Source organism: Cricetulus griseus, chromosome 2 (assembly GCF_003668045.3).
Source record: "Cricetulus griseus strain 17A/GY chromosome 2, alternate assembly CriGri-PICRH-1.0, whole genome shotgun sequence".
Classification (NCBI taxonomy): domain Eukaryota; kingdom Metazoa; phylum Chordata; class Mammalia; order Rodentia; family Cricetidae; genus Cricetulus; species Cricetulus griseus.
The window spans coordinates 127,929,422-127,948,031 of NC_048595.1; the positions used below are offsets into that span (position 1 = coordinate 127,929,422).

The 18,610-nt window shown below is 37.1% G+C and overlaps 1 protein-coding gene across 1 annotated transcript in view; it reads left to right on the plus strand.

Annotated features, from left to right (window-relative positions):
• Positions 1 to 18,610, plus strand: part of Runx1t1 (RUNX1 partner transcriptional co-repressor 1) — a 136,523-nt gene that overhangs the window by 106,672 nt on the left and 11,241 nt on the right. Inside the window, 4 exon segments of the mRNA XM_035438992.1 lie at positions 2,523 to 2,608; positions 3,136 to 3,337; positions 12,575 to 12,643; positions 17,428 to 17,618. Of these exon segments, the coding sequence (XP_035294883.1) occupies positions 2,523 to 2,608; positions 3,136 to 3,337; positions 12,575 to 12,643; positions 17,428 to 17,618 (548 nt within the window).

An 18,610-nucleotide genomic window follows, 5' to 3' on the forward strand; every position in this document is an offset into this window, starting at 1 on the left:
TTTGTGTACACTGATTATGTTTTTATGCATTAATGTGAAATGTCCCCTTGTAAATTATATCTGCAACCACTGGTTTTATGCTCTTTTCTCTAGACCATGTGTCTTGCCTTTTCATTACACTAGCTTATAAAACTAATAGCGCTAATCTCTATAAATAGGTGCAACTACTTAGCCATCCCTAAAGTCTGGCAGACTTTAGTGTGTATTAATGTAAAATAAAATCTGTATGAGAAACAAATTGTGGTGTTATATCAAGATGCCATTTTGAGGGCAGAAAAATCTTCATAAAGGGATGGTGTATAAATGCCACTTACACGTAGGGACATATACTCATTAGAATAATTAAATAAAGTCACTTGGAAAGCAGCATTAGTTTATTGGTAAGCTTAAAATTTGGGCTCATTTATCTAAAATTTTCTGAAGCTAAGAACAAATTAGGTCTCCACATTAGTGCTAACTATCTCATGAATGAAAAGTGTCTTTTTTATTCATCATGCCTGTTTCCCCCTTTACATCCTTCTGTGGTAACAGTATGATCAAAACCATATGAGGTTGGGGACTTAAATGTGTGAAGCTGAGATACTGATACATGTAAACTTTCACTTTCTTAATTTTTTCCTTTTCTTACTCAGTTAGACCAAAAATGACCTCCAAACTTCAAATTTGTTGAGCCAGTCCTGTATTTCTTCACCAAATGCTGAGGATCAAACATGTTTCTAACATGGTTATTATTATTAATTTTTAAAGAGATGATGTCCAGCACTGTTCCACAAATGCTAGGCTGCCATTAATGACAAACATCCTGTGACTTATTCATCATTGTGGGCATTAAAAACATGGATCAGTATTGACTTAGTGAGATGAAGCCTTGACATGTTTGTAACTTCTACAATTCTTGATCCTTACAGGCAAATATCTAGATGCCACTGTCATGAGTGTCCCTGTCACATTTATATTCTTATCACTCTCTAGTTGTTTTCTGTGATGACTAATTTTAACATGAGTGCTATTTTTCCCCTAAAAACACAGGCAACAAATAAGTCAACAAAAATTACATATTTGCAAACATTTCAACTTGAAATAATCACAACAAATAGAGCAATAAGTAAATATTACTTTCCCTCTGAGTCTTTTCTATTATGCAAATCAGTAAAACATTTGTAGTTTTCCTTTTTTACCAATAGGTGGCATTGACAATTTTAAGTTTTAAATTGTATCTCTGAATATTTTCTAATTGTACAGAAATAATGCAAAACGTATTATACTTGACATTTTTATCCTAAGAAAGAACTGTCATGAATTTATTGAAGCCAATCCGTCACAAACACACATATGAATGAAATAGCCTTGTGACTCAACCTGTTTTTTTCCTCTAAATCAACTCAGAGAAAGATTCCTAAGCACTTAATATTTCACAGTAAGTGGAACACAATATCTTCTAAGTCTAAGGTCATTTGATGCATACAGAATGCCTTCCAATATGGGCCTTCATGTATAGAAGCCCCAGATTTGCCAGCCATGATTTTCTGTTAAGAACCAACTGTAGGGATTCAGCCATTAAAGTGGAAAATGATGTCATAGACTACTCGCCTTTCTTTGACAGAATGTACAGGGCTTTGTCTGCAGTGATTCTGTAAGATGACCCCTGATCAGACCCTTCTGCCCATTCAGTGAGACACATAGTCTCTGTGTTCTGTGAGCATCTTGGCTAACATCCCATCATTAATGTCAGTGGTAAACCAGGAGTAAAGGTTCACATCTGTTATGTCAGCATTTGGTGGGCTGAGTCAGGTAGAGTAGCTGTAATTTGTAGGCTAGTCTGGACTAGGGTGAGACCATGTATTAGGGAAAGCAAAAATCTGTGCTTACATGGTAAACATTTTCATGTTCCTGTGTATTTGTATGTTCCCACGGACGAGGAGTGTAAAGATCAGCACTAGGTCTCTTTAAATGATCCCAGTCTTAGTTCTTTTTGGACACAGGTTCTCTCACTGAACCTGATGCTACTGGTTGGTCTATACTGACTGGCCAGTGAGTTCTACTGTCTCCAACCCCATGCCAGGCACTGGAATTAAAGACATGTATTGTAAGATTGTACTCACGTATCACTATGCTAAAATGTGAAATTTTTACCATCTTCTTCTGGAAAAAATAGCTCAACCCACTTAAAATACATTACACTGTCCTCATTTTAATGTACTATAACCACATATGATACTGGATCAATTGACTGACCGACTGATCGGTTGGTTGGATGATTGATTGCTGGGAATTGAACCCAGGGCCTCACAATGTTAAGAATACTCTCTAACTCCAGCCTTCCTTGTTGCTGCAAATACAAGATTTCTTGTCTTCATTAGAGGTCAGGAATGCTGTGTGGATAACCAGCCCTCATCTGTGAGGTTTCCTAGCAAAGTCATTACATCTTCACCTCTTGTAATTGATGCTGTGTGCTGATTGCAGATATTGACTGTGTGCTGGAGGATTTGGGGGGAATTAAACCTTCTTCTTTACATTTCTAGGGTTACATGGCACACGTCAAGAAGAAATGATTGACCACAGACTAACAGATAGAGAATGGGCAGAAGAATGGAAACATCTTGATCATGTAAGACATCAATAATCTCTTGGGCTAACACTGTTTTGCAAACAAGTGAGGTGAGCTTTTGTGAGTGCTTTGAAGGTATTGCATATTCTATTCTTGGGAAATCTGAGTGTGGATATTTGAATTAGTGAAAGTGAAAGTTTGAAGTAGAACATAAGATCTGATTTCTAAATTTATTCCAAAGCTGCTTAAGAGAAATATTAGATCTTAGTAGAGCACAGATTAGCAGGCCACTGTTTTGTTGTGAAAGGGTCTCTTAGTTTATAGCTTAGTGAGCTCTGTATTTGGAAAGATAGATCTACTATTAGACGAGTAGCTATCTGTCACGATTCCATCCATACCTCCTATTTTTTCTTAGTTTGATCAATTATTGGGTCTGATTTTCAAATCTTTCCATCAAAATTGTACACTAAAACCTCCAGGAAGAAAACATGTTTCATTGGCCTGAAACAGTGTGTTTCATTACTCATCCATTTTTTTAAACTTGTGATGATGTGTGTAACCTTCCTTCCCTCCTGTTCTTTACATAGCTGTTAAACTGCATAATGGACATGGTAGAAAAGACAAGACGATCCCTCACGGTACTCAGACGCTGTCAGGAAGCAGACCGGGAGGAACTGAATTACTGGATCCGGCGCTACAGTGATGCTGAGGACTTAAAAAAGGGCAGCAGCAGTAGCAGCAGCCACTCCAGGCAACAGAGTCCTGTCAACCCAGACCCAGTTGCGTTAGGTACTTTTATTTTGTCTCGATTGAGTACCTATAATGCCGATTTCATATTCTATTCCTAATAACACTATTTTTAATGTGTGTTTCTGAAAACAAGGAGTGCTGAGGGAATTTAAGGATAGTAAACATTTTCTATAGCCTTGACATCAATTTCTCCACATTCATTTCTTAATGCATGTTAAGAAATGGTGAGAACACTCAAACTTTTTCCAGGTAAATACACTGAGCTTATGGCAGAGTTTCAGAGCCCAATCAGGCCGTGTCCTCTTTCACTAGATAGCTGTGAGGACTGCTTCAAGCCTGTTAACATGCAAGCTCAGCCATGTGTCAGGGGTGCCAACATTTCTAACAAGGTTTCTATGGGAGTCTTTAAAAGAATACATTTTTGGAATTGTGTGTGTGTGTGTGTGTGTGTGTGTGTGTGTGTGTGTGTGTGTGTGTGTGTGTGTGAGTACAGTGCTCGTGGAGGTCAGAAGAGGATGTCAGATCCTTTTTAACTGGATTTATTGGTGGTTGTAAGTTGCCCGATATGGGTGCTGAACTCAGAGCTTCTGGAAGAGCAGTATATGTTCTTGACTGCTGAGCTATCCCTTCAGCATCTTTTATAGGTTTTCATTAAGGCCCAGGCTAGAAGACAGTCTTGTTCTGTTGCTATGTCTTATCAAACAAACAGAAGCCAGCTCTTCCCAAACCCCCCTGGATGGGAGACAAGAGTGCTGCACAGTGTGCTTATGCCACATGAAAGCTAATGATTGAAAATGTAGCCTTTCTATTATTTATCTTCATTTAGATTGTTTATTCTTGATTTTATTACTTATAGTTATATAATGGAACTGTGTTATGACTACCTGAACCTATATTTAGTGTTGATATTTGTAGATTGTCAGGATAAAAAATAGAATATAATCCCAAAGATAAATTCACCCTGAAAGCATTTCAAGTGGTCTGAGAACTTGTCCCTAAATGAATAATGAGTTTTATTTTTACATTGCTAGCCATTGTTTGTATGCAGTATTTGACTAAACATAATGGAGAGATGGACTTGTATGGACCCTCATTCTGTCATCTTATGTGTTTACCTCATACCCACCCACTAACTCAGTTTTGAATACAGTCTTTGATGGAAATTAAAATGAATAGCCCACATAGAGAATAAACCAGAAACTTTGGATCCTTAACACAATGGCTGATGACTCAGAATAAAAATTCCAGCCATATTTTTCTGGCTATTGATTTCACATTATTCCTTTTAAAAAAATTATTCTTAGCAAATACAGTTTCCTTTGCACATAGATTTGTGGATTTATGCAATCCCATGAAGACTGAACACTCATTACCATAGTAAATATTAAATAAAGAAGAATTCCTAGCTACACAATTTATCCAACAGGCATTATTTTGAAGAGTTTACAGGCAAAACAGTTTTATTTGTCAAGTTGCATTAAGGCTTGTAATGAAAACAGAATTAAGTCTGATTTGAACTGGTATTGGTCTAAACAAAGCTTTGTGGAGCTGAGTTCAATAAGCATCTTGTTTTTATTTTGTTATTGTGAGCAAAAAGTGGTTAATGTGGCAGATTTGCTAAGAAATAAAAGGGAATATTTGTAACTATTGAACTTAGGAAAAATGGAGAGCCCTAAAGTAAATAAGCCTCCAGGAACAGAATCATACAGTGTGGTTGGCTCTATTGGAACACGTTCATTGGGTCAACCCTTAAACTTCACGTGCTTATCATTTTTGAGGACTATTAGGAAGAGTCTTCATTCTGGCATTGAGGAAGGATAGACAAAGATACAGCTGAGGGCATGGACGGGTGTCTTCTCTACAGTGCTAAGAAGTTTCATAAAGTCACTGGACTTCATCCCTAAGCAAGATAATAGTTAGCCGCAGATGTTATCTGCACAGACTCTAACTGAAGTTGGTGAATGGTGAGATCCTCCAGAAAGATCTGGTCTCTGGTCTCTGATATAAAACCAAAATAATAATAATAATAATAATAATAATAATAATAATAATAATAATAATAATAGCCTGTTGCATAGGTGTACACAGATTGATGCCTTTAGTGATTCCTCGTGAATTCATATTTTTGATCAAAATAAGATGTTGCTTTGGCTTTAAGCTTTTATAGATTTTCAAAGTCTTCAAAGGCTACCTAATATTTTGCATTTCACTGTTTAGACTATGAAAAGATTGATGTGCTTTTTAAACACAGAACCTTAGACTGCCAACTTTGAAGGCATTGCTGGAATTGCTAAGAGCTATGCAGTTCCCAGGTTCTAGCAGCTAGTGGTTATTTTTCTTCCATGTCTTTGGGGCTTGATTTGTGAAGACCTCAAATTTCATTTTCCAGAACCAGTTTGTGGCTGTCAGTAAGAGGAGAGGTAGTTTCAATCAGAGACCATTATTATTTACATGAACTTCTTTCTGTCCTCCAGGGTTTAGAATTGAAGGTTTGAATGAGTATAGTAAAGAGATTATAAATTATTGGCAAATAAATCCATTTTCTTTTCCTGGAAAGTGTTTAATGCGATTCCTGTGGGCAGAGAAAGCATGATAAGTCTGTATTTTATATACATTTAGGTATCATCATGCTGTAAGTCATTTATTTTCTAAGGTTTGAAATGGTCAGTCTCAGATGAGACCTTCAGAATATATTGTAGAAGATATGTTTGGCTCAAATCCAGCCATCCTTTCATCCCTAACTTGGAAATTGTGGAGATGTTTAGCCATACACATATTCTTAGCATGTTTAAATGGTGTTTAGGGACTGTGTGGAGGAGAATGTAGATCCAGGACTGATGTGCTTGAAGTTTGTGTGACTTAGTCCCAGGATCACTTTTGAAATGTAGCCACAGAATTAAGTCACTGGGGGGGGGGGAGAATAGAAAAGTAATGCAATTAATCTATCACTAATTGAATTTTACAAGTTTTCTCCAGATACAAAGACTCTGTTGTGAATATCTTATGAATTTTAAGCACTGAGAACATACTGATCTCATCATGTTGTCTTCATTCTTTAGATAAAATGCAAGTTGATATCTTTTTTTTTTTTTTTTTTGGATTTTCAAGACAGGGTTTCTCTGTGTAGTCTATCCTGACACTCGCTCTGAAGACCAGGATGGCCTTGAACTCACAGAGATCCATCTGCCTCTGCCTCCCAAGTGCTGGGATTAAAGGCATGTGCCACCAACGCCTGGCTGCAAGTTGATATCTTAAAGCACATTTTTCCCCATGTAACTCAGCCTGGCCTCCAACTTGCTTTGTAGCTGAGGATGACCTTTAACTCCTGATCTTCCTAATTTCTTTAAAATTCTGGGATTATAGGTATATGTACCACTCCTGCCTTCGAGAACTTTGCAAAACATGGTTTTTTAATTGAAAAAAAAAAGATGCTTATATTTGTGTTTTTGCCGTACTGAAAACAAATGGGAAAATGCTGTGGAATAATCCCTTTGTATACCGTGAAGATGTGTTGCTCTCATTGTGAATAAAAAGCTGATTGGCCAATGGATAGGCAGGATTGCCAGAGCAGAGAGAATGCTGGGGAAATTAAGGACAAAGTCAGAGAAGAAACTATGAAATGTAGATCAAGCAGAGTGGGAAGTATGTACATGAGGTAAACAAACATTGGGGCTTATTTTAAGTTGTAAGAGCTAGCTAAAAACAAGCCCAAGCTATTTGCTGAGCATTTCTAATTAGTAGTAAGTTTCTGTGTGGTTATTTGGGTAGTGGCTGGCAGGACAGAAAAGTCCTAAATATTCTTTTTATTACTCTTCATATTCAAGTGCTAACAGCATTAGAAAAGTACTCTTCAAACTATTGTCTTTCCTTTTAATATGTGACCCGTAGATCTTTATGTTTTGTTATCTGTTTAACTTAAGTGACAAGAAGGGTGGCAGGACAAGAATTGGAAGGTTCAGTCACTAACACACAATTCTTCTGGCATGTCTGAGAGTTTGCTGACTGGCCTTTGCCATGCTCCCTGAGTGTTTGGGTCCCTGGCACTCCTCCCGCTGTACCTTGTTCTCCTTGTGGTGTGCTATTTCTATTACTGTTTTAGAACCTAACATTTTATTTTCTTTCCTTTTCACTTGCTTGGAAGTAGTCTAGAATCTTTCTGAGGTTGATTGTGTAGCTCTTTTGTTTTCAAAAATTATTTAAAAAGTTCTTTTTTAAAGTTATCTAATGATGGGTTTCAGACTGACACCAGGAACTATGGTCAGGCGCTCTGAAGTCTGATGCTGTAAATTCCTTGTAGGTTTCTGGGAGAAGATTGAGATGGTAGGGCAAAGGTTTAGCAAGCATCTCTGTGTGGATTTTGGTAGGAGCTTAGCTCTTTCCAGAAAGAAGTGCTTGGCTGACTCAAGTGGGAGAAAAAATGAAGCTGGTCTTTCACAAAAAGGGCGGCTGCTCAATAGTTTCATGCAATGATGGAGGAGCTCATGCTTTAAAGTCTCTCAGTTGAAAAAAAAAGTCTCTCAGTTGGCAAGTGGTGTGTTCATAGCAGCACTGAACTACTGGGTTCTCCAGAGCATCTGACCCCAGCTGTACTTACAGTGCAGACCCTGAGTAGATTTGGATTGGAATTCTCTACACTTGTGAGTTCTGTCAAGTCACAAATCTCACTGTGTCTCAGTTTCTTCATCGGCAAAATGAAGATGGTGAGAATAGTATTTACATGTTGTAGGCAGGTCTACCAGTATTGAATTAGGAGGCATAAAAACTGAAAAGGGGGTGTCTGACACATAGTAGATATAGTGTAAATATTAATATTATGGTAATCTTCTGAAGGATTTGAAAGAATAGTAGTAAATGAAGTGGGTTGATTTTTTTTTTTTTTTTTTGGCTTTACATCCAAGATTGTAACATGATAGTGGATACATTTTTTCAGCTAAAAAAAAATTTAAGCATGGTTTTTATTGGCAGAGAAATTTACAAAGGAATTTTGTCTTAAATATAATACTGTATTTAATTTATAACCCATGACTATAGGAAAATAGTTTTCCCTCAACCAAAGAAATATTGTTCAACTTCTCGACTGCCAGAATATAAAAACCATAAACAAGTTGTTCAGAATGGAGCTGTGTATGAAATTTGGATTTTTTTTTTTTTGTAATCACATCATAAAGTCTATCTCAGGGCCACTCAGCTGAGTCCATAATGCAAATGCCTGTCATGTTTTAAAACTCTGCTTTATTTCATGATATTATATTTAAAACACTACAAATTAAGTATGCCTGTCTTTTCAAACTAAGAAAATGGTTCTTTCTAGAACCTGATGTGTGCTCATTGACAGAGATGATACTGGAAAGCAGCGGCTCGTTTTGAGACTGTATGGGGCCATCCAAGACACAGCTTTGAGATTTTGCAATTTATTACCATTTTAAAAAGTGGCATTTGTGAGGATGAAATCACTTAACCTTTCCTTTCTTTTGATGATCTCTGTAATAGATATGATCATGATCACAGCCTCATTCTGCCCACTACAGGATGAAGGCCATGCCTAGGTGCTGCCGAGCTTTGAGCATTGCTGTCCTGGGTCAGATGAGGTCACATTGGTTCTCCAAAGGCTCTCTGCTCATCCCTTCATGTATATTGATGGCGGCCCTTGCTGTATCTAGTACCCAGTGGTCTCCATTCTGTCGTAAGTGTAGTGCATCTTCCACATCCTTTGTACATCATCGATCGCTGCTTCTTGTTTCCTTTCACGTTTCTTCTAGCATTTCCCTTCACTCTGGCGTGGCCCTTTCTCTTATTAGATTTCTGTTATCTTCTGGAGATTGCCACCTCCTCTTCCCTTTACCTCCAAGCCATTTGTACTTCAAACCGAGCTAATGCAATTTAGAAGGACTTCTCTACGATCTATCAGTGATCACATTGTATACATGTTTTACATTTGAAATTCAGTCTTGCTAGATGCTCCTATCTGTATTTACAGTTGACATTTTAGAAGAACTATTCATTTTTGTAGCAACTGCAATTTTGAAGGTAGTTTCCAAAAAGCTAGTAGTTTATATAAACAAGCTTCTTTGGAAGGAGCTTTAGAGTCTTAGAAAATTATCTTCACAAGATTAGCGAGTATTTTAAAACAATTTAGTTCTAGAACTGTCTCTTTATCCTATTTATCAACTTCAGGATTTCTTTTTTTTTTTCCTTTTTTGTCTCTTAAGCTCCCTTTTATTCATAGCTTCTACTACTTAATCAGATGTTGCTACTTAGCCAGAAGATACATAATCTTGACATTACAACTACTTAATCAAAAGATAAAATGAATGTGTTATGTGGTTTCTGTAGCCTGTTAAATAATAGCTTTAATATTTAGCATGAAAGCAAAGAGACTCTGAAGAGTTCTGTTCTCCCCATTGTTAAGCCCAATATTCAGCAAAAGTACCATGACTCAGAACTGGAGAGGATGCTGCAAAATGCGTTCTTTCGTGTGTGCATCCATGTGTGCGTGTGTGCGTGTGTGCGTGCATGCATGTATGTATTTGCTTTTAGGTTTGACTACTTTGAAAACAACTCTTTTAGAAACTAGGGTTATGGGAACTGTATTTCACATTTGGCTTCAGTATTTCTTGGGTAGGAGTTGGGTCCCTTTGGAGATCTCAGTCTGTCATTTAGGGAGATGTAGCCAAAGTAAGACACAGCACAGCTTTCTAGTGTGGTATAGGAAGATACCCACTGTACAGCACACAGAAGGTGAGAGGTTGACTGAGCCCTAAACATTGGTATTTGACTAAAATTTAGGGCGTAAATATTCACAATGTTATTTGTGAAACTTAAGAATCTACTTTCAAGGAGAAAGATGGTGAATTCATAACTGTACAAATAATTTCAATCCAGCATGTAAAATGATATTCTTAGAGTTAGATATTTTGGGGTGTATTTGCAAATATAAACTTCTCCAGAGCTTTTGCTTTCTTTAAAGTTGTGTGCTATTTGGTTAAGTACAGAAAGAAACAATCTCTACAGTTCTTTCTTCATCCTAGTTACGTGTGTGTTTATGTGTGTGTGGTGTGTGTGGTGTGTTGTGTATGTGGGGGGGTGGTATGTGTTGTGTGTGTATTGTCACTGGTGATGATAATAAAGGTGATAGCAATCCCAACTTTTTCCCCAGGGTATGGCGGTGTTGCCTCAGTTCATAAATGGGGCATCTCAATCCCAGAGAAGCCAACTAGTTTGACACGCAGAGTGAGTGGCAGCCAAAATTTAGACTTTTCCCCACTGGGTTCTAGTCCTATTTCTCTTTCTTTGTTCTGCCTAGAATGACTAATTAGCATCTCTTATGTCTGTACTTTGGATAACATCACCACCTTTCCTTTTCTTTATAATAATGCTTGGTTATTTATCAAAAAACTGTTATTAAACTAATGAACTGTCTTTAACTTGCTAGATGATAAAACAAAAACAAAAAGAACCCACCTCTGGAACTTGTAGGAACTAGTTTTTTTTATTTTTGGCTGTAGACATTATAGATCTGTTGTTAGCCAACTAATTATCTTAAATGAAAGCAATTTACCTGTGACAAAATCTTTATTGTTTATTACATGTAAACTTGTTATCATTGTGTGACATGCTGCCACTGAACTTGACCACATTCCATCTCCTATGGAAATAGTTATGGTGGAACAGAAGGCAAAGTTGAATATCTTAGCTAACAATATCATGTATATACCATGTACTTATTTCTAGCTTTCTTAAAAAAATGGGGGGTGCGTATTTTGTTGTTGTTACTTACTTTACAAAATAAGCATACCAATGAGAACTCATGGTCATAATACTTATTATATAATTTTATATTTATACTAATGATGCAAATAATATAATGATTTATTAAGTAGTTTTAAGATTATACTGTAAACTTTTAAAAGGAAATTTTTTGCTCTTGAAAAAAATACTTAAAAGAAACTTTATAAAGACAGAATAGAGGCTTTCCTTATATCCCTCACCAAATTACCATGCATTTTTTAAAATTAACTAGGGAAAATTAGTGTTCTGGCTCACTGATGATCTATGTGCCATGCAAAGATTTGCATATATTTAAAAACATTCATATCTAATGACTTAGCTAAAGGGACTGTCATGTGTCTTCTTTTTAGTATTCAGTAGCTGCATAAACTGTAGGAAACTGGATGAAATTTTTCTTGTCTTAAACACAAGTAATATAATGATGTATTCTTTTTAAAAAATCAGTCTGCTATTTGATATTTTGTATATATATTTATACATACAAATTCAGCTGAAATTTATCATGCATTGATAATTTTAGTTTTTAAAAGTTCAGTTGATTACTCTTTTCCCCAAGCCTTCTGAATTTTGATGATGTAGTTATTGTCTCTGGTTCTACCACTCAAGAATAATAATTAGACCTTGAATACATAGACTTGCATTGAAAATCCAATATGGAAGACTTGTCTTGCATATTTCTATTTAAGCTAGGGAAGACCATAAAAACTTATATTCAAGGTGCATAAAAGTATTAAATGCTTTCAGCCTTTGCATGACTATGCTATTTGAAAGTTAGCATTCATGTGACAACTTTATTATTTTCTTAAAGTTTTAAAATCTGAAAAGATATCAAACATGGCCTTTAAAATAGAACTTTGTTTCCAATTCTGGACAAAACATGAACCAAATTCTGTTTGATCAGCTGAATGCCGACAAATCCATTCCAATACCCCCTGGCTTCCATATTCGTCAGTTCCATACGAGATACTGTATAAGAAAGTTTTAAAACGCAATGGGAAGTTAAAGAAAAAATTAACTGTGAGAACTAGTTAGCCATAGAATAGGACTTAGTATTTTGTCTATTGTAATAGAATCAGAGCTCTGTATAAATTATATTACCACATGATTGATTTTGCACTACAAATTTGACTTTTGATAGGAAAGGCACCAACTATAATCTCCTTTCACAACACAAAGTGTACCTGTAGAAATCATCACTATGAGAAAGTTGCGGAAAGCCTGTTCCCAGACCTCATACTGTATGAAGTAAAGTTGCTTTGGATTTGAGCACATGAGGAATTTGGACCAATGACCTTCTGTTTTCCTTGGGCTCTGATGACTAGCCTTGCTATTTTTGTGCATTTTCTTGAAGTGGAACAGTCAACCTTTTAAAATTGCGTTTTTGTAATGAAGCCAAGAGGAGGAGTTGCTTGCTTGGCTCTGCATAAGGACGTGGCAATACTGATGGCACTCTCCCCTTCTCTCCACCCTCTCCCATCGTTTTCATAGATGCACATCGGGAATTCCTTCACAGGCCTGCGTCTGGATATGTGCCAGAGGAGATCTGGAAGAAAGCTGGTAAGAACTGTTTAGAAACACTAGATTCGTGTTCTGGCAGCTGTGTGCAGCTGTGAATGCTGCGTTGTGAGGAATGACAAGAAAGGACTTCACTGCGAACAACAACAATAGCAAAAGCAAAGCAAAACAAAGTGAAAACCACAAAACAAAACAAACTAAAAGAAAAAATCCCTCATTAATATTCTTAAACCAGGCCTGATTAAAACATGAAATAGTTTTTATTTTCATAGCATCTGCTAGTGCCATTATAATTGAAAGGCTGGCAATATTTCTTTTATAGCCCCTCCCCCCCTTTTGTAGCATCTGTAATGGCTTCAGAGTGAAATTTTGGCACAGGAGGTCTTAGCTTGCATGCAGTTCTTCTTTGATGAGGAAAGAAATCCAGTGTTCGAGGAATTAAATTACATATATCAGCATTTTTCTCTGCATTCTTAAATTGGACCAATTCTAGTGAACTTGTTAAGGAACTTTGCAAGAAATATTATTTTTTGTTACAGTCTAGTTTTAAAATCACTCTCCTGTGGTGTTTAATATTAAATCATCAGAGCTAAGTTACTTTTTCAGATGAGCAACAGAGTAGCTGGGTCTTGAATTTCTGCACACACTATTCATTCACTCCCATTATTATCTGTTACTGTATATTCTGTGGTAAATTGGAAGCCTCCTGGGACCACTGACTTGGTATTGGCCTTAAAGTTCAGAGCTGGCAGACTGTGGAGCATTGGCTAAGCATGAAACCCGTAAAGCTGAACTTGAGAGGTAAAAGATAAGCCTCCTCATGGGCTGAGGATGACACAAAGAAGAAATGATGGCTGTGTCTTTGAGCCGCTAAAATTTCAACTGTTAAGACAGTTTCTCATGGAGTTACACAACTGAGAAGACCTGGTCCAGTTCCAGCCACCGTCACACTGGCACAAAGCTGGCCATGCTAAGTTTTAGTAGAGCGTCTCCATTGTTACTATTACTGTTTTTCTGCACAAGATTTCTGTTTAGGTATTGATTGAATTCAATTATTTGTAATCCTTTACCCCTTGCTGAATATTTGGTCACTTGTTCTTTATCTACCTGTTTTATAACATGTCCAAGAAGTACCACATTTTGTAAGAGTGACAACAACTTTCCCAAATCTGATACAATTTTAAGTTTCATAGCTGAGATTAAGATCGAGGGCATGCTCTCATAGGTCCTGTCTGCTTGGCAGATGAATACTCTGGCTAAACTGCTAAAACACAAGTGAAGCTACCTATTTCCTGTATAGTACCCTTGTGCTAATGGTCTCAGGATTCTCCCAAGCTGTCACTAACCACCAAGTGACTTCCAACCCCAGGAAGTTGTTGTGTCTTCCCATCCTTTTCTCTTTTAAGCTACCAAGGCCTGCTATTCCAATAAGAGGTACAGAGAACTGTCATTTTGGACTGTAAAGGCAGAGTTTCTATGTTAGGGAAAAATGTCTTCCCCTGTTTCCTTAGTTACCTGTATTTAAGTTAAATTCCTGATGGTTCCTACAGAAAATTGACTATGAGGTCTTGTGTAACTCATATTGCTTCTGCACTGTTCTCTGCTCATCCTTGTTGGGCTGCTAGTGAGCAAGAGCAGATTTCCTGAACATACCAACTTTTCTAGAAAGCCCACGTGAACACCAAAGTGTAAAGGAAGTCCTCCCATGAGCAGCGAATTCAGAAGTGGACTTTGTACTTTCCACTTATTCAAAGTTGTTCTCCTTCAGTTTTCTTAGTTGATACCAGGGAGTCTATTGAATTCACCATTACTTTTTCTTCAGTCTGTTTTGTGTATGTCTTGTTGTAGTTTAGGTACTCGGGCCTTAGAAGCTGAGAAAAAACAGTTTTGTTTCTGTTGTGTTCATGCACTACTGAAGAGGGAGTGAACATGGCCAGGAGAGTTTAGATTATTTTGAGATATATCTTTCATCTATATTCTGTATTCTTTTTAAGATATGGATCAGTTGTGGTGGAGATGACATTTGTCTTCTCATTGGGGTACCACTCACCAAATAAGAACAGTTTGGACTCATTTTCTATAGATGAAGGCTAAAATTTAAGGTGTGGAGGGCAGCTTCACCTAGACAGCTCCATGAAGTGCATGTAATATTTTCCTGGACAAACTTCTTAAAAAACAGGTGTAGAGTTTCCAGTGAGTGTCGTCAAAGTGTCCAGTATAAGTGAACACCAAAGGTGAAATGGGCCATCTACACTCAGCTTCCTACACTTCGAAAGGATTCAAAAATTAATTCTGTAAGCAGAAAAACAAAAGAAAGACCCAGGCAATATGGTTCACACCTGTAATCTCAATAATTGGAAAACTATGTCAGGAGGATGCAAGACTGAGGCACCATATGCTTTAGGATGCTACCCTGTGTCACAAAACCAAACCAAGCCAAAAACCAACAACAACAAAATCCCCAAACCAATAAACAAACCTGCCTACCTTTTTAAAATGAGATACTTGTAAAGCATACCTTTGCCACAAAATACTATGTATTATTTTCATGGCAAAAGATAACTAAATAGAGCTTAAAATGTTTGAAAACTACAAACTCTCAAACTTTTATGTAATACAATTACTGCATTGTCTCCACAGGAAATTACAATTATAAAAGTAAATACTTTTAATTGTGTTTTCCAGTTTTTATGACATTTTACTTGGAAATTATTTTAAATTTGCATAAAAATTAAAAAAATAGTAATCATAAATCCTTACTATTTTTAACCATTCCTCATTTTACTACATTTGTATATATTGTTCTTGTTCTCCCTCTCCCACTTTTTGTCCTTCCCTTTGCTTCTCTTACACACACACACACACACAGAGAGAGAGAGAGAGAGAGAGAGAGAGAGAGAGAGAGAGAGAGAGAGAGAGGGAGGTCCTATGAAAATTAGGTTAACAACATTTTGATTCGTATTTTTAAAAGATTACAGACCCTAGCAAACACTGAAGGCTGCATCCACTCTCTCTAAAGGTAGTATTTTTAAAAGCAAGAGCAAAGATAACAAGTGAACTCAGCAGTTACAAAAAGGATTCTTATAAAACTGGAAGGAAAAAAGTCAAACATAAAAGTAGCTTCAAAATTGTGACTCAATGTTTACTTCAGTATATTTCTTTTCAAAGGATCAGAGAATGTTTGCAGTTGGTAATAAATATTCAAGCACCTTGCAAATGTCCTACCAATTCTCTTTGCTGATCTGTGTATGCCTGTGGGATTAGAATAGGAATGCATAATTTAAATATAAATTGCCTTATTTGCATATACAATTAGTCAAGCTACAGCTTTGATCCTAAGCAAAAATTATTGTCCTGTATTACCACTTAGATAGAATTTTAATTCACCTTGAATATTCAAACTAAATTAGACCCTGGCTATATAGTTAAAAGGGCAGTACTTCCCTGGTGCCCTGAGTCATTTATGATAGGGTAATAAAGGCAGCTTTGCCTCTTGTAAGGAAGGTGCAATGCTCTGGTTCTATCCAGATTTTAAGTGCATACCTTGCAAGAGCTAACAGACAATTAACATGGCTTAGTTAATATTTTCAATCTGGATCTGTCTTTTATAGTATAGTATGTGAAACTTAGACAGACAGTAATTGCAAAAAAAGTCCTTTAGGAACGATGGCACTAAGTGACAAAGGCTGAAGAAGGCATGTTTGTGAAATGTAGGAAGGGCTTTCTGCTGACCTGTAGATCATGCGCTATAGAATCAACCACAGAAATTTAAGAACCCTAAGAGGCCTTGCATCTCTTACACTTTTAATCTACAGTAAAACATTTTTATTAGGAATCTATGTTTTTAATTAAACAGAACATTTAATTAAGGTGCTTTTTAAGTGGGTGAAACAATTAAGTGCAAACACTTGAATGAAACATGTCATAATTAGTTTTAATAGAGTGTTAATTGGTAGTAGGTTTGCCAAGTTAATAATTACTGCTTATTAAATTTTCAATTAATCATTGTCATTTTGCTTTGAATAAAGATGAAAATTAGATAAACTAATTCAGGAGGAGGAGATCTTCCCTTGTTAATTAGAACAGTTAATTTTTTTAAAAGTGGGAAGTACTTGTTTTAGTTGTCAATCTTCTACTGTAAAGTGGTTGAATCTTTGCACCTTGACTGCAGCCAAACTGAACAGTTAATTCGACACCTGTAGGTTTGCTGTCAGGCCTGATTGCATGGTTTGTGGTGTGATTCAGTTTTGTTTGTCCAGTGTAACAGTTGGTTGGCCCAAACTATCATATCTGTTTGAAGTAAACAGAGAACAGCCTATAACCTAGAAATGACAAGGCTCCTTTTTAAAATCTCAGTAATTTACTCTGTGGAAGCACATAGCTGTATTATTCAGGAAATGACAAGAAAAGGTAAAACTGCCCGATCTGGTTCATTATTTCAGGCTGGTCTTAGAAATCCTAAATGATGTAATTACAGGTATTCACCATGATGCCAGGATAGAAAATGAGGTTCCTTTCCACGTTCCTTGTGGACATTCCTGTTCTGTAACATGCTCCAGGGTCATTTCTGGAGGCACTAGTGTGGGAGGAAAGTTCAGTAAAGATATATGCATTACCAGTATTCCCAAGAAGGGCCTGCCTAAGAGAAAGTCTCACTTTTGATTTCCTAAACAAATTTAAATGTTGAGATTGTTCTCTAGACAGGCCCAGTCATTCGGATGAGAGCTGGGTTCAGTTTTGTGAAATTCTGTCAAGGTGGGATGTGTGTCCCTATTGCTGAGCTAACCCAGAGCTGTTCTGTCCTCTGGTCTGGCCTTAAATTGCAGAGGAGGCTGTGAATGAGGTGAAGCGACAGGCAATGACTGAGCTGCAGAAGGCCGTGTCTGAGGCAGAGAGGAAAGCGCATGACATGATCACCACAGAGCGAGCCAAGATGGAACGCACCGTGGCTGAGGCTAAGCGGCAGGCAGCAGAGGATGCTCTGGCAGTCATCAATCAGCAGGAAGACTCCAGCGAGGTAAGGCCTGTGGGGGAGCCTCATTTCAAACAAGAGCTAGAACATTCAGTTTTGGTTCTGGAAGTTCACAGATGCCACTGAAGAATGGAAAAAAAAATGCCTCTGGAGACAGACAAAGTGGGGAAAACTTAGAACACTATGGGAAAATCCAGGCATTGATGTGCAAACCTAGGGCAGATACAGCTTGCTTATTCATTAGCCACTTGGAAGAAAAGTTCTCTGACCAAGGTGGTATGATGAATTTAGTAGATTAAACATGGAGATCTGTGTGTGTGTGATATGCATGTAACCATGGGTACGTGTGTGCCATGGTAAATGTCCCACAGTCAGAAGGTAAACTAACCTGTTTAGTCTCTGCCTTTGACTTTGTTTTACACTGGGTCTCTTATTCTCCTCTGTACATATTTTAGACTGTGAACTTGTGGGGATTCTATCTGCACAGTGGAGGGTAGTAATTAGGGATGTGTGCACTGGACAGGGTTTATGTGGGTGCTATAGGTTCAAGCTCAGATCCTTAGTTGTGGGAAAAATACTTTAACAAGTGAGCTATGTCCCCAGCTCCTAACGGGAAATTCCTATGTTCTCCAAAGTTGTATTTATAATTTCTTTAGTAAGGAATCCTGAAGTCCAACGCTAAAGTAATGTATGCCCAAGTTAAATGTTTCTAAAAGATCTTATGTATGATCTTTGTTTCCATGTTGTCTATCATTAACCATTGTGACAGTCATAACATAACATTGCTATCTGAGTAATATTATTAAGAATTATTCCAGTATAATGATTTCTACACATCCACACCCACACACATGCACTCACTCAGGGCCTAACGATCCAAGGAACTGGCAAGTCAATAACTAAAATGTGACAGAATGCTTTAAAACATATAGCCTATAGACTCTCAACAACATAGAATTGTTCCACGTTAATTAATATAGCACACAATCTTCAGTTCCAGAATAAGTCCAGATAAAAGACCGCAATTAACTCATCTC